Here is a 23162-nt window from a genome sequence, read left to right as displayed (position 1 = left end):
TTCAGACAATGTTTCCTGCAGAACTGCAGCATCATTTGCTGCTTCATCAAGCAGATATAATTATACTGATTTCAATACTACCAGTTAGCCTCCCATGCATGCACAGGCCTCTTCAGCTGGTGGAGCTTAGACCATATGGACCAGACCATAGTTTTGCTAGAATAAAAATCCACATATTTTGATAACTTTCAGAAATTCCTTTAAAAAAAATCTACAATAGTAAGAATTCTCGGTGGTGTATAAACTCAGTGCAATGCTTTGTTTTGACTAGTGATTCTACACAGCTTAATTCACTGCAGGATGTAATTTTGAACACTGAAATGTAGAACTGTCAATGAAAATTGTACATTTCAAATCCCATATCGATTGACATTTTCAAAACCAGCAGTTAATGACAGAAATAAACTTTGTTCACTATTTCTACTGCCCAAGATATAAAATTCTAACCTGGAATATATTATCAGTATATTTCAATATTCCAATTCCCATTCATGTGATATGTAAGAGTAAAAAGTTTTTTTGTAGATGTACAATGTAAACAAAAATATGAAATGACTATATAAAGATAAATTAAACACATTGTGTCTATTACTGCAAAGTAGAAAACAAGCATTTAAACAACAGGGATTGTGTTGTGTATGTAATGTAAAAAAAAAAAATCCAATTACAAAAAAATTTGGCTGGATAAAAACAAAATATTGAACAACTAAACACTTTTCAGATATATTGTTTTAAGTAAAAACCTCTGAGATCCCAGTAAGTCTGAAAAGTAGCTTAAGCAATTCACAAAGATTACATTTCAAGATGTTAAATATCTATTTGCAAGCAAAGACTTGAAGGCTTATAGATTATTTGTCATCATCAAGCCTTCAGCACTGCAGCAAAGCCAGGCACACGCTACGGTGGAAATAATTGCATGGGCTCAGTCGAATCCCTTTTAAAAACGACTGTGGGTGAACACTTTTTTTTTTTTTTTTTGCTGAATCCAATTGATTCAAGATCTGAAAGCAGCACTGCAATTTTTGAGCCTGCACTGAAATAAGATAGACGAAGGCAAAGTAAAAAAAAAAAAAAATGTCCCCAGAGTTTAACAAATCAGACCGTGAATACATATTGTATTGTACATCTGCTTTTTGTTCTCTTGGTTAAATGTGATGGAATAGAGTTTTTCATCAGGACACAGCTCATAAGCCTTTATCTGCAATTGTATGTAGATGTATGAGGTATATGTGACTTTCTATTTCTGAATATACCATTGATGCAGAGCAATATGAACTGGGGTAATATGTGCTGCCATCCAGATGACACATTTTCCAAGGAAACCTTTTGCTGTTTTTGCAAAAGGATGCAAAATAAACAAAACAAACCAAAAACCAATGTTTTGTTGGGTCTATTACAACAGCCCTTAATAATGAGAGTGTGAGCATTTGTGGATTTTAGATCTGCTGCTTTTCAGGTACTGGGTCTGGTTTTTTCCATCACAGTGCTGTGCATTCTGTTTATATTCACAGTATGTGGGACACAGGGTTGTAAACAATCAGTGCTCACGACCAAGAGCAAAATATTACAAAGGCTAGTGGAAAGATTTCTGTGCATACATATAAGGAGAACACAAACAGTGTGAAACAAAAGTACCATCCTTTCTCTGATACCTAGCTTCCTTATCATTCTTAGTTTTTAAGATGTATGTTAGTGTGCTAACACTTCTTAGTGTGCTTTAGCATTGTTGTTCAGCTAAAATGGATCCAAGCTAAATGGATTTACAGTGCAATCCTGGTCTTCACTAAGTTTTTTCTACCAGGTGACAGAACTTTATTGCACAGCGCCTTGCAAACGCATACAAAAGCAAATAGGGCTTTGTATGGCTTTCTTCTTCCAAGGTTTTCATCAAGGACAGATTTGGGGATTGCCAGGCAAATACTGGTCATGTCATCAGGTTCTCCCACCTGATCTGTGAATCTTTCCAACTCTTTCAGAATTACAATGGACCTCTTGGCTGCTTCTGTGATTGATAGGTTCCTTGCCCAGCCAACATTTGACAGCCATCTCATTTTAGGTTTGCTGTTTTACTCCATTAGTAGAAATAAAACATATCATAAAGGAATGTTGGAATGAACAGTGAGCTGTTCCAAGGTGGGGATATTATTTTTTCTTATAACCTAACCCCATCTTCAGTTTCTCCGCAACATTATGCTAAGAGTGCTCCTTGGTCTTAATGATGCTGTTTGGTAACTAATGTGCTCTAATAAATCTATACAGCCTTCAACTAACACTTGAGAAAACCTTAAAGTGAAATAACAGGTATAAACAATATATACTAATTATGCGAGTCTTAAAGTAAAGGATTTTATTTAGGGTGTCACAGTTAAGGGGTGTTAAAATATGCATGTCCCCTTTTTCAGATTTATTTGTTAAACAACGTATTAAAGTTTTTCACTTCTTAATCATGGACTATTTTTTGTTGGCCCATCATATTCAATTTAAATGAAATACAGACAAGTTTGTGGATGCAACTTAACTAAATGTGAAATACCTCAAAGGGATTTAGTTATCTTACAAGACAGTATGCTTCTCACACCTAAGCAACACAGAATAATAGAATGGTAATCAGATGCAGAAATCAACATGATATGGATCAAAAGTGATGAATCAGAATGTAGAGTCAAAAGAAAATGCATCACATGTATTGCAACAGCACTTGAAAAATAGTTTTATTTTGATTACAAAAAGTAAATACATTCAAGATTATTGTTAGATGGTCCAAGAGCAGGAGAGACTATTTAGTATTCAGTACAGCCACTCCAATAATGAGCGGAGTGTTAAGGAGTAGAGCAAATCTGCACATTGAGTTTGTAGTAGAGGTATTTTCTTTTCAGTTTTATCTAGTACTTACAATAATATGTACTTACATTTGAAAATTTGATGATGAGTAAGATTCATTTGACACAAACAAAGCATACCAGCATTATGGTCAGTTGAAGATAACAGTTGAGAAATATAGAAAATTTGCTCCAGCAGCCCAGCCACAAAGAAAACAATTACATTTCATAAATATTAAGATCTAGCAAATTAAGAAAGAAGACAGTAAATGAACACAAGATCAATCCATCCATCAACTTCATTTGTTCATCTGTGCAAGTAATAATTTGGTAAAGATAATTTCATTTACCCTGCATTTGATCATACTTAGAATATACTACAGGTATTTATATGTTTACATTGGGTAAATGAACCTTCATTCCAGCCAGTCAGCTCTATGTCTCAACAGCCTTAATGGAACCCAGGTCTTCAAAGTCGTCTTCACCGTGAATTGGGATGGTTTCCATGCCAATATTTCCCATGGCAAAATTGATGAAGACCTGCGGGGATTCAGTAATAATGTAAGATGGAAGGCAAAGTAAAAAGTAATAATTTCTTCTGAGGAAAACTGTAATATTTTGCTTATCGTCTGGTCAGCTTCACAGCCCAACCCCCCTCGTTTTCTTCCATCTATGGTGTCTTCCAATCCCAGAGCCCCAAAGGGTTTAGAGTGGTTGAAGAATATCAGCTTTGGCTGCATATAAAGCTCATGGATTCTCTTCCAAACTCATATTCCATTTATTTTCCCTCAGGCATACCCTCTGTCAGTTTTCCTCTGACTCTTTTAAACTTTCTATGCTCTGTCTTTCACTCCCACTCAGCTTTCTTCTGTCCCTGCTTCCCCTACCACCCTCCCGCTCTTTCTCTCATCTCATGTCCCTTTTTTCTGTCCCCTGCTACCATCTCCCAACACCACAAAGTGACACAGTACTTCCTTCCCTCTCACTCTCTCTCTCTCTCTCTGTTTATGTTCTGTCTCTTTTTCCTCACCTCATCCAGTGTGGTCTGGCTCACAGAGAAGTGTTTGATCCGCAGAGCATGCTTGTTGGACTCGAGCTGGCTGAAGATGTCAGCAACCCCACCAGGAGCATTTGGTACGTGGTATTCCACCATGGCAGAGTGCTGGTCCTGTGTGTTGAGAAAGAAAGCAGAGTTTGTGTTTAAGGTTGGTGAAAACATTAAGCTCCCAGTGAAACCAAAAGTAGTGTACTGAACATTAGACATAAAGACATTTGGTTCGGGAGAAAATCGACATTCTTTGATAGCCAACCCACAATAAGCTATACACAAACTGAATGTCAAGTACAAACCTGGAGCATTTTATATTCCTAGATTTTTAGCAAAACAAATCTCACACTTTTGGAAATCAGTGAGCTTAACAGACCAATAGCACTCAAAAAACAGCTCAAATTATTTTTAAGCCTGCTGTAAATAGTCTTGTCATTTAGAATGAATCCACATTAGTTTGCCTCCAAAGCTAACTAGCAAGCATACTGGTTAATGGACCAAGGTGCTTGTTCAACACCTAAAGCATTTATAATGGCTTATGCAGGCACGTTTTATTCATTGTCAAGTTTGCGTTGAATAGTTATTTACAGAGTAAGTCAATAAATGTTTTGAGCAGGAAATAGCAGTCGGAGGGAGTGCGCCCTCACTGATCCTCCTGTTTGAAACACATGCTGAGAACAGAAAATGAAATGCAGACAATACAGATGTTCAAAATAACTATATAATTTACATTTCTGTCAGGTAGCTGATTTGACCTGGCACCTTCTACAGGTTACGTTCTCAGTGAGTGTTTCACTCAAGAACATCACTGGTGCTGCATTGCCTCCAAGCTCCATTTCATGTTTAATAGTCACTGGCTTGTGGTTTTAATAACCACTAAATGCAAACTTAGTGATTTGAAGCTTCAAAAAGCAGCATATTGCATTAACCACTAATTTGTCTGATTGGATCTTGGCCCCTCTCAAACTGGGCATTAGCTTCAGCATCAGGGGCCAGCTAATCTGGGTTTAAACTGAATGAAGATGGGAAAAATAATCAATTTAAAACCTTATAAGTTTTACTAATCAATATAGTAATGCTAAGAGTGTTTTAGGGCTGCATGTAATTAAAGATGCAGCAACCTTCTGAACCTATCATTCTGTGTGGAATATGTTTAGAATGTGAAAACAAATTTTCAACAGTTGGTAAGCATTTAGAAGCTAAGGAGTTACGGATGTCCTTCAGGATTTTTTGAAAGTTTTTAACACAAACAGGAAGAATTACATCTAAACCCACATCCATGTTTATGTAACAGCTTGTTGACACTTAGTTTTTCATACTAAACAAAGTGGAATGTCAGAATGAAGTTGTCAGACTAGTAGAAAGGAAAAAAAAAAGATTTACTGCCGCTGGCTATACACAGCGACTGTGCCATGTAATTACAGTGACACTGTCAGACATTACTTGGCAATATTTTAACTCCTCTTCTGTCTGTGTTTATAATGATGGGTTATGGTAAGTTTATGGTTGACAGATTTCAATTAATTTGCACAAACAAATGAAGTTTCAGCCAATTCAGAAGTTATGTTCAGAATTATTTCACATTAACACAAGTAACCTCTGACTGAGGAAAGACCAAAGCACAATTTTTGTTTTTTTTTAATTTTATTTTATTTTATAATATTGTTATAGCATAGGACTGTAATGGGCTTGGAAGGGTAACATAACTTTTTTTTTTTTATTTTTTTTTTTCCTGGCAACATAATTTCCAATTAATGCTTTCATAGAATTTTATGTGGAACAGAAATAAAAGTTTGCTTTTATAGAAATTAAATTTTGTACTAAAATATGTTTTAGAACATTAGGTGCAATTTGTTTGTACAAAAATAGTATTATGAAGTTGTTCAAAAAAATACATATCACTGATTCAGTCCTGTAAGATTAAACTATATTTTTAATACAACTATCTACATAATTAAACAGTAAAAAAACTGCACAATTTCACCAGACCTTTAAGCTGCTAAAATTTTAAGTTCCAAATATGTCTCTTCAATGTGTTAATAAGGGAGAGAAACACATTGACTTAAAAGACTCAGACTCTACTTTATTTCATAATCGTGTTACATCTGCTATTTTTCTTTACAACAAACATAAATAGATGTCTCGCCACATTTATTAGAGCATGCTACAGTCTTTCACCTCAACTCTGTTAAGTACTTTTGACTCCTTTGATGACTTGACGAAGCTCACCTTGAGAAACGTGGTGGGGAACTTGCGCTGCATGAAAGCAGTGATTTCCTCTGCGTCGCACGAAGGCTTGGCCAAGTACATCTTCACAGTGAACCCGCTGCCAAACCTACACAAAAGAAATTTTTTATTTTTTTATTTTTTTTTACAAACAATGAACTGTTATTACATGTCTGAGGCAGGCGTGTGGGTGAGGAAGAGAGCGGAGGTGTGTTGAAGGATGAGTAGAGGTCACTAACCTGTTCTTGATGTGCTGCAGGGAGCCCAGGCATCGGAACTGACCTTTCACCATGATGGCAAGACGGCTGCAGAGCGCCTCACACTCCTCCATGCTGAGATCCGGAGACAAGGGGAGAAAGATAAAAGGTCATGCAAGGACCATTCAAACTTAGAATAATTACTCTTAAATATTATTGTTTCAGCATGTTTCATTTGCAGAACACTACGAAAGAGAGGGAAAACACAAAGCATATGGTGCTACACTGCTATCCAACTTGTTTGTCCACTTAGATTTTTTTTTTTTTAATCTTTACTCCTATTAATAAAAAGGCAAAGTATAGATTTTAGTCAGCTGAAATTGGAATTTACTTCTTACCTGTGAGAGGTTAGAACCACTGCACATTTGCCCCTCACTTCCTCTGAGATGATCTTCCATAGATGACGCTTGGTGCGTGGATCCATGCCAGAGCTTGGCTCATCCTGGGAAGATGAAATGAGTCAGTGAAGAAGAGGAGTGCAATGATATTAGTATTAGCAATGCAGTGACATACCATAAAGTGGTATGTGACTGGAATCAGCCCATTTTCCTCATCATCATCTCAAAAACTTCACCTTTATCCTATCGATGAACCCACTGCTTTAATCACAACCACGTTGTGGTAACAACACTGCGCTCTTAAAACGAATAGAGTGTGAATAAAATATTACTAAGGTTTCCCTCAGAATGCGTCAGCACGGCATTGTAAAGGTAAAGATTTAAAACGCTATTTAAAAAAAAAGAGCTGTATTCTCAAAGAGATCAAGACATGTAATTTCCTTCAACGTTGGAGACAATAAGACTTTCAGCAGAAAACAATAAGCCTGAGCAAAGTACATCAAAGTTGCTCAGTTTGATTATTTTGAGCATCTGTTTACTATGAAACATGATGAAGCATTGGGAGCCTTTTTGAAATTTCAGAAGTAAGTTATAAGGAAATTGCTGTTTTCACAATGCTAATCGCGTACATATAACAGTAAAGACAGCTTAAATGCTAATTCTATAATCATTTTGTTTTAGTTTTAAAATCATAAAAAGTCCATGTTTTACAGTAGATTATATCTTGGCTTACATCTTCTGGTATCATAGTTTGTAAATCAGAATCAGGGTAATATCGGTACTGAAGAGCATTTACAAAACTTGACAAAAATTGCAGAACAATAATTGGATTGTGACAGAGCACCAGGAGGAGTTTACAAAATTTTGATTTACTTATGCTAAAGCCAAGAAAGATATGGAGAGACTGAAAGAATAAATTATTAGAAACATAACATAAAAATAAAGTCTAAAGCTACAAGAAATACAGTGCTGTATACCTTTGAGATGTGGGGTAATTAATAAGATCCATCCAATCTAAGGGATCATGACAAATGCAATGTGCAAACATCTAATTTACTTTAAGGACCATTAAAAAAAACTATAATCACCTAGCTTGATATTATCATTCTGGTGACCACTGAGGGAAATAATTAGCCAGGTGGGGTTGTATAGACAGGTCCATCCTCCTTACCAGTAGCAGGATTTGTGGATGTCCGATGAGCGCGAGAGCAGTGGAGAGCTTTCTGCGGGTTCCACAGCTGTATCCATCTGTAATGATGTCTTTGTAGTAATTCAGCTCTAGCCTCTTCAGAAGGTAGTTCACCACCTATAAGTGAAGGAAGCATGCAGGGGATTAAACAAGGGATGATCAGGATAACTAGTACCATAGGTTTGTCCTCTTCATGTTTGTTTTTTTTAATAAAACGCAAGAACATCGTAATTCTCTGTCCCTGTAACATTCCAAACTCAAAAGTGACTGATTGTTTATAGAACTGAAAGTTAAATGTACAAGTAAAAGTCTTGTCAGTGGTCTACACACACTCTTCATTGGCAACTTCAAATATTTTTAGAAAACTACTCATGTTTGAATTTAATCCAGATCTTCCCTAATTCCTTTTTTGCCACTGGTGGAAAACAAATCACTTAGCATGATAACTTTTTTTACCCCACCACGCTTGAAAGTTGGTTTTGGAATCCTTGCCTTATCTCATCCAAACATTGGATTTGTCGTGACGACAAAATAGCTCAATCTTCGTCTCGCCTGAGCACAAAACATGTAAAGGAGACACATACATAAGAGTTGCAACCTAATTAGGACCTCAAACTCAAAACTCAAATCAACAATTTTTCTAAAAGGCTTCCTTAATCTTCTGACTCCAGATCTGTTGAAAGTTTGTTGAAAATTCTTTAAAATCAGCTCCATGCCAGGAGACTAATCAATTTAAATAAGCTCAAGTATTTATGATAAAAAAATAATGGACACACATCCTGCCAAAAAGTACACCAGAATCTTGTTGATGGCTATAAAAAGTGTGCAGTTTCTCTGCTGCTTGCTGAGAGACATTCATCTGGAAGTATATATTTGAGCCTTCATGAATCATTTTGACACTGTCTGGATAAAAACGTGTACAAAAAAAAAAGAAAAAAAAAAGATCACATTGTTTAAAAAAATAAATAAATAAATAAATCAACTGGCAAAATCATTCCTCCCTGGAAAATGTACGTGTTGGGTGTATGTAAACTTCTGATCGTAGCTGTATGGCATTTCCAACACGGAAAACCAAAAGCCATTCAATTGTTAACTAAAGCTGATCTAAACCAACAGCCTGAAAGTTGATTTCCTACCCATTTAATCCACCAAATGGATGCTCTCAGCGGAGGTCCAAAAAGCCAGTACTGCTTTGAGCGTATACTCAGCAGGGAAATGTGGATTTACAAGGACAAAGAGCAAACAGTGGCCTGCCCCTCACTGGGAACTTGATATTAATGGTCTTACAGTAATTGCTTTCTCCTATTCTGTCCACTACAGCAACACAGTAAATTACACAAGGTGTCTATCAGCTCCGCTCGCATGCATATTTAATATTGTTTGCACTACAATGATGACATTACATGGTGACTTTACTCTATCAAAAACTGGCAGCAGTCCTAAGGCAGCAGGAGCCGATGCAGGAAAATCCATTTGGTGCATGTCAGTAAATTCTTTTTTTTTGTTGCAAAGAACAAGTCAACAAAGCAGAATGATACCTAACGATTAGAGGCGCTTAAAAAAAATATCTCCACTGTTTTCTTTTTATCAATCACATGGAACTGTGAGCTCTAATACCAGTGTGCTTTAAAAAAAAGAAAAAAAAAAGCTTGAGGTCATTTCCAATTAAACTATGGTCATTTCCTCACCAGCTGGAGAGTTGGGAAAGCAGATCAATAGAGCAAGCTAATGCCATAGATACCTCAGTTGGCTTAGCTTTTCTACTTTTCCTTTCTAAGAGGATTTCAGCTGTAACCCTCCCCCCCTCCCCCTCTGTTTGGTTCACTGGTCCAGGTAGTCGAACAATGTCTACAAAATTAAATAGTTGCGAAAACTACTCGGTATTCATCTACCGAGTCTGAATGACTAGTAGCTGCAGCTTATTACATTCCTGCCAGGTTCAGATCAAAATTTGTTGTGTTTTCATGTTCTCTCATAAAAGCCACTCTCCAGCACCTTTGATGTAACAACTCATTAAGCCGACAAAACCATGTCAACGTGAAATGACCCCATTAAGGTTTGTCTCATTATCCACAGCAAGGGGACTGTCAGCGGGAGACATCATCAAGAGAAATTCTATATATAACTTCATCTTGGTGAATTAGGCCGACACTGCCGTTGTGGCCATTACAACCATTGTTGTCATTAGCCTGATCAGATGAAGGCGAAGGGCTTGCGACAACAGCGGCGACAGTGATTAGTGTCAGCCGTCTATTTCTGCACTTCATTGTCTCTCCGTGTGTCTGTGTGTCTGAGTATACTTGCTGATGTTGTCTCTGGTTCTGTTGATAACATGACTGAGAGTGTCAGAGACAATCAATGTTTTTTAGTTTCTGTGGAAAATGGAGCGCAGGAAGAGAAAGGGAGGCAGATATTTATTTATTTTTTTCGGCGTGTAATCCAGATTTGTCATGACAACTGCCGCGCCAGCTGTCAGTACTTGTGAGAAATGATAGCACGTTTTAGCAGACTACCAAAAGTCAAAAAAGCGATAAACATATCTTATGTTGTATGTGAAGACAACTTTTTGGCCTCTTCTACCTTTGAGCTGTGACATCATCCCAGAACGTCGCCTCAGTCGACCTTAGCTAGATCAATGTTAGCTTTTAGAGATTTATTGCTTTGTTCTCTGAGCTAATGTAACGATTGTGAGGTCACACAAAGATGTGCTTATTCTGTGTGGTCAGTGAGGTGGGCTATAAAAAGATTAATGAGTTAGAAAAGCATGAGTCATGAAACATGACTGATTGAATCTCTCTTTTAACCTGACTGGATGACCGTGCTTATTTACACTGAACTCACAAACCCCTTCAGTTAAGTGGCACAGATTTTCAGCTGTATTTTGGTATTTCCATAGAGGTAAGCCGCACAATTACAAAGTGCATCTACTGTAAATGCAGTGGAAATAAATACACTTATTCAATTTCTGTATTAATCAGATGATGCAAAGATTATATTATCTAAACACCTAAGTAATTTCATCTGAGGGGATATTGGTTCAGACAACAGAAAAAAAAAACAAAAAAAAAAACAGATTTTATCATTGAAAATATTTAATCATCTTACATAGTCCCTAAAGGAAACAGATTTTAAGTCATATTTTATTATGGGACTGTACCAGATAAGCATGTTGAAGTATGTGATTTTCATTAAATGATAACATCTGGTAAAAATACTAGCTTCAATGTATTTACACACAAAAAAAAAATATCATGAGCTAATTACTTAACTGCTGGAGGTAGGCACCAGAGCTTTTCCTATGTTGTCTGATTGTGATAAGTGTTATATGTTATATTCTTTGAATATTTTAGTTTACAGCATGGTAAGAGATGTATGTCACAACAATTTATTTTCCTTATTTGCTTCATAATCTGAATATAAATGTGTTAAATAAATATGCTTTAGCTTACACAAAGTGTGTTGCTATAGACCATGCTACTGCACTGAACTAAAAGGTTTATGGTAAGTCTATCGAGTGTGATAATCACAGGAATACACATAGAGCCAACAGAAAAGAAAAGAAAAATCAGAATTTTAAAAGAAAAATATTCCAAAAGGAAGTTATGTTGAATTGGCTTTGGAGTGCAATAATCAGAAGAGGAAAGGACCAGAAATATAAAATAATTAATCTATGATTATTGATCCATGACTGCTTAATTTTATGCATGAAAGTGCACTGCCTTGGGTTCTAGCAATGCATCCGCCATGTCGGGAGCTGATCAGGGAAAAACACAAGATTAGCACAAAAGCAAAGAACATACAGGTTGTCAGAAAGACAAAGATTGCTTGCTCTATATGCAAAATGTTTTCAAAGCTCCCTCTAAACTCCATTTTCTTTTTGTTCCTCTGCTAATTTCTCTCATGTTGGCAGCAGTGACAGACAGGCACGCTGAGTAATTACCACAGAAGCAAGATTGATTAGTTCTCTCAAAGATAAATGAGAAGAATGGGGATAAAGTGACACATCTAATAAGATCCTACCACCATCAATGTATCATTTAAACACAAATTTGCAGCGATGCAAAAAGCACGTCTGCATTGATGAAAACTTCAGTCCTCAATTCTGAAGTTTGGACGCCGAGCCAAGATGACAATAGCTTTTCCATTTCGCTCCGCACTGTAAGGCTTTCAGCACACATCATGCGCTCTGATTAGGTATGCATGGAAGCAACAGCTTCCAGTGCTGCACCGAGAGTGCACCTTGGAATATGTATCAGATCCTGTGTCGTTTTGCATATGATGTTGTCACTACCCAAAGCTTTGAAAGACAGCTCTTGCTTACCCCAGCTATCTCTCTCTTTGAGATGCCACGGATGCGAGCGTAGAAGTACAGATGTTCTTCTCCAGTGAGCAGATCGTCGAGTGCATCCACCTGGGGACAGTAGCCGATGTTAATTCCTTGGCCACGGCAGTCCATGATGTCCACCAGGCGCCTGGGGGCAAGAAAAATATTTTTAAACGGCATCAAATATTATTTTCTCTCTGAGACATACTCAATAACAGAATGGTATGTAAGCATCTGAAATATATCTGTATCCTCAAAAAAAAAAAAAAAAAAAAATCGTGCAAAAGCTACGCTACAAACATTTACCTAGTTCCATCAACACCACACAAAAGAAAATTTTTAAAAGCTAATCATTATACAGCTTACCCATTCCTGTCCCTGATCTGTGCGGAGCCGTCAGTGGGGCTCACGTCTCCAGTCAGCATTTTGAAGGTGGTTGTTTTTCCTGCCCCGTTCACTCCGAGGAGGCCAAAGCACTGGAAGGCAAAGACGTAACTTAGTAACTCAAATAGTTATTTAGAAAGCAGTAAGATTACATCGATGTTCACATGCAAGTTTTCAGAGCTTCAGTCTACAACAATGTAGCAAAAACAAAGTTAGTGGTTAAATACAAATGGATAAACAAAAAAATATTGAGAAATAACTTAACCTCTAAAAGATCTGATAATAAATGTCAGTTTGGGCAATAATTTTGTAAAAGCAGTCAACGGGATCACAAAATATGGATACTTGGGATTGCTATGTTATTAGTATTTGATTATATAATAATAGCAATAATTACAAAAACTGAATTTGGTTTAAATCTCTAATGGCGAGCTGTACAAGAGCTAAACTCTTCAGAAAACAGCATAATTTAGACATTATTTGGACTCTGCTTTGTTTGGATAATTACAGAGATTTATTTCTGCCACAGGTTGGTAATTAGGGAAACAATGACCACTTCACTGTCACACAGCCTTTAATCAGACTCCATTGTATTACTAATTTGTGTTTTTGTTTGAGAGTTCTTACCTCTCCAGCAGGGATGCCCACAGACAGCTTCTTGACAGCAGGAACCTTCTTACTGAAATGTTGGTAGACCTTCGTGAGCTGGTTGATCTGCAGAAGGTCTGAACTGGCTGCTCCACTGGCCACCCGAAGATTCTCCGTTGCCACATCCTCATCCTCCTCTTCAAGCTCAGACTGAGGCAGTGTCTTTCTCCCCAGAATTAGATGTCTACAAAAAAAAAGAGGTACTGAACTCACCATCTTCTGACACACCACTCCACCCACTGAGCCACACTTAGCTGCGCCTGTTGTATATCCAACCTCTTCACAAGATTGAAAAAACAGACCTTGAAACAACATTCTGCACATGTATTGGTTTTAAGGGTTAAAAAGAGCGCACCCTGACTTGGTGTTGTTCTTAAGGACAATCAACACTGTTAAAGGCAGATGTTAAACTGCCTTTAACTTCTGGCACCTTACCTGACTTTCCGTATGAGGGACCTGTTCAGCAAGAGGCGCAGAGTGAAGAAGACAAATCCTTGGATGAGGGAAGAGATGAACATCCAGCCCAAGCTCTCTGTGGAGAATGGACTCTTGTAGGCGTCAATCCCGTAGCCGCCGAGAATCTGGACCTCGATGTTCGACCTGGCCAGCAGCATCAGTCCGTTCCCAAAGCTGAACTGAGGGAAGATGAGGAAAGCGTTGCTCAGCTTCCTCAGGATCTCCTGGATGATCTGTTAGGATGAAAGAAATAAAAATGTAAAGAAATAAAAATAAGCTTAAAGATCTTGTTTTTGAACTAAATGTTGTGCTCTTGGTGGATATGTGAAGTATGCTGGTTACCTCTTTGCTGTGTATTGATATTTGTCCCAAAAAGTACAGAATGGAGGTGGTGATGATGGTGTTGATGCTGATGAAGAGGTTGATGCACACATAGGTGATGAAGGCCTTTTCCACATCTTTGAAGATACCCGCAAGCAGATACATCCATGGGAATGTGGCAAACCTGAGAGTTTGGCAAAGGAAGAATATTTTAAAATCATTAATCACAAATAACCTCCAGAAAAAAAACAATCTTTAAACGAGGGTCTCTAAACAGACCAAACAGTCGATTTGAGCTTGATGAAAGCAGGCACAGAGGAATATTGAAAAAAGCAAAGTGGAAAATACCACACCACAAGGAGAGTAAACATTCAGTCCTGATGCCAAAACAGACAAGGATAAATTACTTCTCTCTTTATTCTCCAGGTGGAGAAACATCTCCTTTCCTTTTGCTCTCACGTAATCTGCTACTTCGTGTGATTGGTGGGGGAGGGGTTAGTGAGGAACAGAAGAAAGAAGTGAAACAAAGAGAGAAATGAAAAATAAAAAAGAGGAGGAAAGGAATTGAAAGAGACACACAGCTAGACAGAGACAAAGCATCTGTGTGCCATGTCCAAAAAAAAAGGTGCTTGGTCGGCAGACTGTGGGTGCCAAGCCATGACAAGGAACAGAAGCAAGAAGGCTGCACACCAGACCAGGTGGGTGCAGCCTGACAGATGGAGCAGTGCGATTACTCATTGCTTGGGAGGGAGACATCTGTCTGATAAATGAGAAGCAGAGTGCTGACTCTGCCTACGATGATATAGGACTCAGTATGAGGCCTGGGAACAACAACGGCCAACACAGGGGTCTAAATTTCCACTACAGTTGGTGAATGATATAATGGAGTCTTCTGGTACAGATAAAGAAAACACGACACTCTATTGGTTTGAAAAATCTGAATATCTTTATCAAGAAGGATTTTAAAACTTGAGATCCATCCGTCACTGTATTAGGGTTTACTTATTACTTGGACCTCTTTCTGTCTGTCTACTGATGTTGGGAGGGATTTTATAACAGCCTTTCAATGCTAATGCCATCTGTTGTCAAAAGAAATGAGAAAGTACAAAAAAAAAAAAAACACATAGCTGTCTTTTACGTTTGACAGCAGCAGCCTCCGTCTGCTGAATTTAACCTCGCAGCAAACAAAAGTAACACCCATTAGAGATTAGAAATCCCAGTGCATATGCGAGGAAAGGCTGTTATAAATGCAGGAGCAGTTGAATGATCACAAGGCTTAGGAAAATCCTCTGTAAGAAACATTGGATTTTTGATTGATCCAAAGTTTCACTGTTTGCCAACAAGATTTCAGTCTTCATATTGATAATGTTTTACAGGCAGCCAGAAGCTTCGTGCTGACATCTTGTTACACACTGATGCTTAGTCAGGAGCCCCTGGGCCTTACACCATAAAGCAATATGTACCCTTCCAGTCAAAAAATACATCTGTGGATTTATTTTTGCCTAGGATTTTATAGACTTTAAATTCTACCTTTAGAGTTTGGGGCTTGGGAGGATGAATTCACACAAATCCAACAGGATTTCTTCCGTAAAAAAACCTAATAACAAAGTCGGAAATTATCTTATTGTGACCATTTTAGCGTTGCAACTTACAGTTTCCTTCAGTTCAAGATAAAATGACTAGTTGGTTAAACCGCCTCTAATAAATGCCCTCCAAACGTATGTAATTCCTCAGCATTTAGCTTGTTGAAATCACAAACCTCAAAATATAACATTTTTGAAAAGTGGACCAGCACTCCCCTCATAGTTGTAGTATCATATTGTGGGGATGCTTTTCTTTAGTCAGGATGGGAAGCTAAGTAAAGCTAAATCCAGAGCAACATTGGAAGAAAAGCTGTTAGGGGCTGTAAAAGCCTGGAGGGGAAGTTCACCTTCCAACAGGACAACGACCTTAAGCATGAAATCAGAGCTGCAGTGTTTAGATCACAGCATATTCATGAGTTAGAAAAGCCTACTGAAAGCCCAGATGTAAAAATAACTTTCAAAGGTGACAAGAAACAAAAATAACTGTACACACTGGGTTTTTATCTAATCAGAGTGTAAGCCATACAGATGCAGAAAACCGGTATAGAGGTACTCTAAAAACAAACTGAAATGAATTGAAGTCAACTTGTAATCTCAAAAAGAGATGGTTCTACAAGTCATTGTCTCAAGGGGCATAACACATGGGAACTACTGTAAAATGTCCTTTTGTAAGCAGAAAAAAATAAATAACTTATCTTTTGCTTTACCTAGTTTTGGACTGCTTTGTGTTGGTTTATCACATGGAATCCCAATAAAAATGTATTGATGCTTGTCATCAAAAGAAAACTCAAGTTTAAGAGGCTGAATACTTTTTCAATGCAATGTGATGATCTACACCACAAAGGGTTAATTGCTACAACAGAGACTCGTTCTTGAGTCACACAGTGCAGTTGTTTGTTATGTAACCAGAGCATCTTGTATTTAGATATGAATGAAGTTTGTAGCCCTGACTGAGCAAAAAATTGCATCCAGCAGGATGGAGCTGCTCAAACCTTGTTTTTTTTGTTGTTTTTTTTTTAATTAGCTACAATTTGGTAAATCATCTGCAAAAGTGCTCCAAGAAGATGATGTTAATATAATCCTAAATTAGAAGTAGATTACTCAGAAGAAGATTAGGAAAATAGGAAGAATGGGTAAGGAGTTATTTAATTTACTACTTTGATGTGATAAAAAAAAAAAAATCATATAACTTTTAGATTCAAGAATAAAAATAGTAAAGTCTTCATAGTTTTCCGATCTAAAAATGATTATTGTCTCATTACAAATTTCTTAGGCCATTTGATGCTTTTGAGCAATTGTAATGTTTCCAAAGGTTACAGATTAGTAAAAATAAATAGCTTTATAATAATCAAAACCGACAAAAGTACAGAAATTATATATATTTTTTAACAACAGAATTGACAGCTAATGTAATGTGTCTTCTGGCTGAATGATTCCTATAAAGGTTGGAACAATATAATAATAGCCTAATTTCTTATCACATACTGTACACCTGAGGTGAAGCAAGTGATAGCAAAAAAAAAAAAAAACGTCTAAAGAAATAATTAGTAATTTCTAAACCTTTTTCCAAAAATACCAACCCGAAGAGCACAAAAAGCAGGCTGATGGCACCCAAATTTTGTCGCTCCGTAAAGGCAGGGATTTGGAAGGCAGCAATCACACAGATGGTCAGTGTCACTGGGATCAAATAAATGACCTGTGGGGCCGCAAAAACATATGACCAATTATTTACACGATTAAGTCAGGTACTGCAATGTTCCTTTCGGTTCGGCGCCTAGTGACAAGAAGACATACCATGTCATAAAAGAAGTTCACGGCCCAGTAGAAGGGCTCGCTGATGCCGCCAATGTGCTGGAGCCTCTTGGAGCCGCTGTGGTGCTCACTGACTTCGTAAATGGCAAAGCTGGCTGTCGCAATTGAAAATCCTGTCAGTACACACATGGCCACCATGATATGAAGCATTCCCTCGACACTGTGGGGGAAAGAAAAAAAAAAATCATTCAGACGATTGGATTAAATTTTGCTCATACTTCTTGAAGTATCATTAATCAGAAATATTCTTGAGGAAGATATTGCAGCTTGCTTTGCTTCGTGTGGACCTGCAGTGAAGACAAATGAAGCAATCTACTGGGATGTGGCAGAATTCTTTGAAAATTGCTTGAAAAGGGTGACCCATTTTTAAGCTTTGCATCCAATGATCATTAGCGACCCCTGTTGAGATCTGACTAATTTGAACAATTGAAGTGGCTAGCAATAAATGGAATCTCATTAATAAGTAATTCTTTGTACAAAAAGATTAATGTTCGTCACTTATAACAAGATAGCACCAAAAGAAAAAAATAATAATAATTAGACAGATTCATGTAGAGATTGCTGTTGTGGAGGCTGTTCGGATTCACCCCTCAAAGCCTTGATGAAGCTATGTTCAATTTTTGATGGTTCAAATTATGTGAAGCCCTCAGTCAGCAGCTGTTCATTTCTCCACTGAAAACTGCTAAGCTACATTTAGCACTCTGCTCTAGCATGGCTAAAACACCACAGATTAGACTGGATGTCTTGCACAAGGCTGTGAGGAGGATGTGGATAAATCTGCCAGAGTGACCAAGAGTGAGGGCGAGGGAACAGCAGAGGGGGACATGTGGTGGGTGTTTTCAGGGCAGCGCTTACTACAGAAGAAAGCCAGGAACGGCAGCTACTGAGCAGGCTTGTTATCAGTGCAGCCAAGATAGCCTTACAATTTCTCCCATGGGCACAGCTACAGCAAGGCGAGAATCAAGACATTTTAAGGAATACATCTGCCATATCTTTAACACAGCACAGGCCAAATCAATATATCAAGCGAGGAAGCCAAGTATTACCCTAGAGTGAATGAATGAGCAAATGTGGCTGCTGCAATATGTCGGCAGGCTGCAGAAGAAACTAGTGATAAGTCGCAATGAATCGACTGGTGAGAGGGTTAGCTCGACCGGGGTAACAAAAAGAAGAAGGCTTCATGAAGCAACAAGGTTGCTAAAAATCCTTCTTAGAGTTTAATTTTCAAAGTGAAATACAGAGTATTTTTAATAAACTAATACTCTGAAGCCAGGGAGAATCAATCCACCTTAGTGCCACCTTAAGGATAAACACTCATTACACTGGGACTCTGATCAATAGCGCAAGCTAAGAAAAATCCATTTAGAAAATCAAATATGGGTAAATACTGCTGTCATGTATCTCGCTGTCCTTAATCCACCCTGACTTCACAGTCCAATTTTGAAAAATAGGATGCTTTTATTATTATTATCTCAGGTCATGCAAACAAAAACTCATATTCCCTTCTAACTGGGATAATTTTAGAATATTTACGCCAACTGAACTGTTGATACCAGTGATGGACAGAGAAATGTGCAGGATTTGCTCAAAGATGATCGATATTCCAGTCGTTTTTCGACTGAATAGTATATGCAGGAAATCTCAGTCATGGTAATAATAAAAAATTTTGAGGGAATACACACAGAAAATGTGATTCTAGCAATGCTAACACATACAAGATGCTAACATCTGCTTAAAATGTGGACTCTGCCATCTGTTTGTTGATTTAAAGTGTCAGAAAAGCCATGTTTCACACTGCTCTCCAATGCATCACCTCTCTTCTTCCCTCTGAGAAATTATAACATTAATGATGGGAAGGCCGTAAAACCGTAATCTGAATGCTTGTCTTACACATTCTTATATTCCTTAAAGAGAAATATTCCAACATCAGCCTGAGCTGCTGTCATTTTTTCAAAAGCTGGAGATCTTAAATCCACAGCAGAATTTTCAATTTCTGCATCAGTGGTTGATACAGGTCTTTTCCATGACTTCAGCTGTTTGTGCTTTTCTGTCCTGGTAATCAGTTTAGCAGAACACTGAGCTTAGTTCTTACACTATGTCTTCATCATCCATCCGGCCAAAGTAGGGGTGGCTGGAGACAGAAATGGCTGTAATAGAAAGAAACAGGGTATTTTGTTAGTGGTAAAAAAAAAAAATAAAAATACCACATGCAAGCTGTTTTTTCAGCACAGAATCAAATGAGCAATGATATTCTCTTAGCCTGGGACACAGTCAATTGCAAAATACACAACAGGATGATTTGATTTGCTGGCGCACACAGAGGGGGAATTGAATTTACTTTGTCATTTTCCTGTGGAATTCTAGATGCTCACTGACACAAACAACTCTTCCTCATGTCTTTGCTTACATTTCCTGAGACGGGAAGAGCATGTGTCCACCTGAAGCACATTAGCCTCAGAACAGAATGGAGGATCAGTGCACTCCTTAAAAGCACCAAGAGTGCAAAGACGAGACATTTATGACTAATCCAAATTCATATTCATATCATGTTTGTATTTATCTTTAGCTGCTGTAACCATTTTTCTTTAAATCTTGCAGAATATGCTCCCCTATCTATGTATGTGTACTTAGCCCTAACCATGAAGAAAGGAGGTTTATTTTGACAATATCCAGTCTTGTCACACTTCTAAGCTTGGTATGGTGTATGTATATTGGGATGAAATCTATAACGTTTCCAGGGTGTGTTACTTTTGCCTCGACATTTTCGTCTCATTTTATTTAGGTCGCCACTTTAAGCATTTGGCAAGCATTAGGTTATGTCATTTCTTTTAATCATATTACATAGCACTGAAGCATATGCGTGATGATTATGTGATGAAAATATGAACAAAGGAAGTATTTTTTTGTAAAACATCAAGTTTTGCCACATCCACCAAGTATGTGCACACAATCTACATTGCGCTGTCGCAAAAGGATAGAATAATTTACATTTGTCTTCATATCGTTGACTCTTCCAGCATTTGGCATGCTGATTTGGGTGAGCCTTCACCTGTGCAAAGAGTGTCTGCATAGATGAAGTTGTGTTGTTATTAGGTAATTGCTTTGACATTTGTGACGTATTTACATAACTATTGTAACGGTGTCATCTATGTGTGACACATATGGTTTTTAAAGACATCTGAAACAAATCTGACATTCTGTGTTATCAGTAGAACGCAGTGTGTGTGACTTGCGTTCAGATGACAAGGAGGGTGATGTTGGAGTTTGCTTTTTGCCAAGTTAACCCTTGTGCGAGCAAGGACTGAGGCAAATGATACAAGTTTTACGGGTGTGGGGTCAGGTTGGACCCCATTTGTAAACACAAGGGTTAACTGTGAAATATCATCACTTCAAATGTTGTTCCCTTCTAAATAGACTATGTTTTCTACGATTCAAGTTTGCAGTAAGTGTTTTATTATTCTTAGTGGTACACAATGCTACATTTCAGCTCATAACTTTGAGTTATTAAACAGCTGATAAAATGTACATTTTCTCAAGAGGTTGCTGCACAAAGTCTCCCAATACAAACTGCAACACCAGTGAGTCTGATTAAAATCTACAGTCTCGACAGTAGAGACTGATGATCTAAAGTGTTACAGCACATCTGCAATAGTGGGTGGATATGGTCAGAAATCCTGCGAGGGGGGGGATGAAAAAAAAAACGTTTGATGCAGACATCTAAAGGCTCCCAGCCCACTGCTTACACCGTGGTGCACAATGTGAGAGTGAGAGCATCAGTTTTGACAGATAAACTGGTCACCTTGAAAAGTAATCTCACTGGATCCACACCCTTGCCAGCCTCCCCCTTTAACGGTAACATTTAAACGCTTACACGTTTTCCTGGAGCAGTTCTATAATCTGCTGGGGAATTAAAATGCATGAGTCTGTTCTTCTGTTCATGCGCCGTATATGTTTATCTGTGCAGTTTTTATTATTCATATGTGCGTGCATGTGTGTTTGTGTCCTGCTCGAAGGCAGATGGTTGGGGTGCTTCTCAGGGCTGAAACGAAACAAAAAACGTGGGCCAGCCTTGTCTCTCTTTAGCATAGTTCCCCAGTGAGTGACACTAATTAGTATGCACCACGCATCACGCTGTTAGTGTAAGGATACACAGCACCCCCTGGCTTTAATCTAGCAAAAATGAACCATGAGTAAACAAGCAGTTTGCAGCTGTCTTTATTTAGAACACAAAATGTGCAGGCTGCACCTGGTAATGCTGATATGCTGATATTGCTGATATGTATTTTTTATTTATTTTTTTGCTATCCTGTTTTTGTTTTCTAATCAAATCTTTATATTGTGCATTCACAAGGACAAATTGTTTGCCTGAAGTTATATCAGAGATTAACAGTGGGAAAACTCAGGATATAACTTCTCAAAAATATCTCAAATTGACATTAAGCTTCAACAAATAGTAATCCTATTACATAATTATTTCTGGTATTACCTGAAGACCCTGAAACAATTTCTTAAATCCAGCTTACCGTATTTCTGTGGATCTTTGCCTGCTGGAATATTGGAACGCAGGATCAAGTTGTTGAGGCTGTTTAAGTACGCTGGCATCGTGTGGTGGCCCTCTGGGTTGAACCAGACCTATGGTCACAAAGGCAAGCATTAAAAACAACCACCCACTTCACAGTGGTAAAATTCAGAAAATGTAAATTAGCTCGATGAAAGAACACCTTAAAGATGCGCAGCGCTTCAGATATTATTGCGGGAAAGCCTTTACTGCACAAGTGTCGCAGTTAAGCATATTTATGACAACAGTGACAATTTAACAGTCCGGCTCCATCTGAGAGCATCAATCTTGCAGAGTGTAATTAAGATGTTATATATTAGCTTCTAAAAACTCATCAGCACAGCAATTAAAATTATAAGACGACACTCTGTGGGCAAGTGGGAAAACAAAGTTACCTTTGACAGTGTGCGGTTTTTGGGAACGGCCTTCAGGTCCATTCGCAAGTCAGGTGGGAGCGGCATGCCAAAAGCAAAGCCGCCATACCTGAAAAATCAGAGTGGACACATCGATCAAAACAAGCCGCTCTGGTTCCTCGTGAGAAATGAAATGTGACATGCACTCTGTTTTTCAGTGGATTCTTCTCTCGTTCTCGCAGCAAATATCCAACACTGAGGTAAAAAGCATTTGAGGTAAAACCTCAAAGTGCGAACATGAAGAGTCATCCGAGGCATACAGGAGGCTAGTTTATCTCAAGCTGAGCAACAATGAGAAGAAAGCTTTGAGGAATTATCAAACAAGGTTTTACATTTCTGCACTGCTCCCTCCTCTCTATAGAAACGCAATTTCTGAGAGACACATTTAACTAGAAAGACTCAAAGTGCTGCCACACTGTTTCTCATCTATCACGATGTATCATGGTACATTTTACATGGGTATAAATTTGATGAAAGGAAGCGTGTTTAGGGAATATTAAGTCTTGTCACATCTATGCAGTGGCAATTTCTGATATGCGCAACCGCCCAGGGCAGCATCTTTTGGGAGAGGCATGAGCAAGTCAATATCAAGTAATCAATAAACTACATATATTTGTTTTTAGTGAATTTAGAGAACTGCCTGTAGGATGTAATATTCCTTAGTTCTGATTACAAAAATTAGTAAAAATGCTCTCATTAGTGGATATTACAATTCATTAATATTCATTTTTGGGTTTGAGTTGAGGTTAAAATGCTACACACAGCTAAGACATGAGGTTCTGTCTG

The 23162-nt window shown here is 37.9% G+C and overlaps 1 protein-coding gene across 1 annotated transcript in view; it reads right to left on the bottom strand.

Annotated features, from left to right (window-relative positions):
* Positions 1-2686: 2686 nt before the first annotated feature.
* Positions 2687-23162, bottom strand: part of abca12 (ATP binding cassette subfamily A member 12) — a 67201-nt gene continuing 46725 nt past the window's right edge. The window contains exons 56-71 of the mRNA XM_088001745.1: positions 22359-22446; positions 21929-22037; positions 19498-19552; positions 17388-17565; positions 17174-17289; positions 14032-14194; positions 13669-13922; positions 13213-13417; positions 12568-12677; positions 12199-12349; positions 7860-7994; positions 6689-6792; positions 6333-6425; positions 6097-6202; positions 3850-3987; positions 2687-3359 (exon numbers count right to left, since the gene is read on the bottom strand). Coding sequence (XP_087857871.1) covers positions 3255-3359; positions 3850-3987; positions 6097-6202; positions 6333-6425; positions 6689-6792; positions 7860-7994; positions 12199-12349; positions 12568-12677; positions 13213-13417; positions 13669-13922; positions 14032-14194; positions 17174-17289; positions 17388-17565; positions 19498-19552; positions 21929-22037; positions 22359-22446 — 2110 coding nt within the window. The 3' untranslated portion in view covers positions 2687-3254. The remainder of the gene's footprint in view (positions 3360-3849; positions 3988-6096; positions 6203-6332; positions 6426-6688; positions 6793-7859; positions 7995-12198; positions 12350-12567; positions 12678-13212; positions 13418-13668; positions 13923-14031; positions 14195-17173; positions 17290-17387; positions 17566-19497; positions 19553-21928; positions 22038-22358; positions 22447-23162) is intronic.

Source organism: Poecilia mexicana, unplaced genomic scaffold, assembly GCF_051168715.1.
Source record: "Poecilia mexicana isolate PSO_F unplaced genomic scaffold, ASM5116871v1 scaffold_2, whole genome shotgun sequence".
NCBI classification, from domain to species: Eukaryota; Metazoa; Chordata; class Actinopteri; order Cyprinodontiformes; family Poeciliidae; genus Poecilia; species Poecilia mexicana.
The sequence above is the reverse complement of the archived record's forward strand: the minus strand, read 5'-3'. Positions and strand labels throughout refer to the sequence as shown.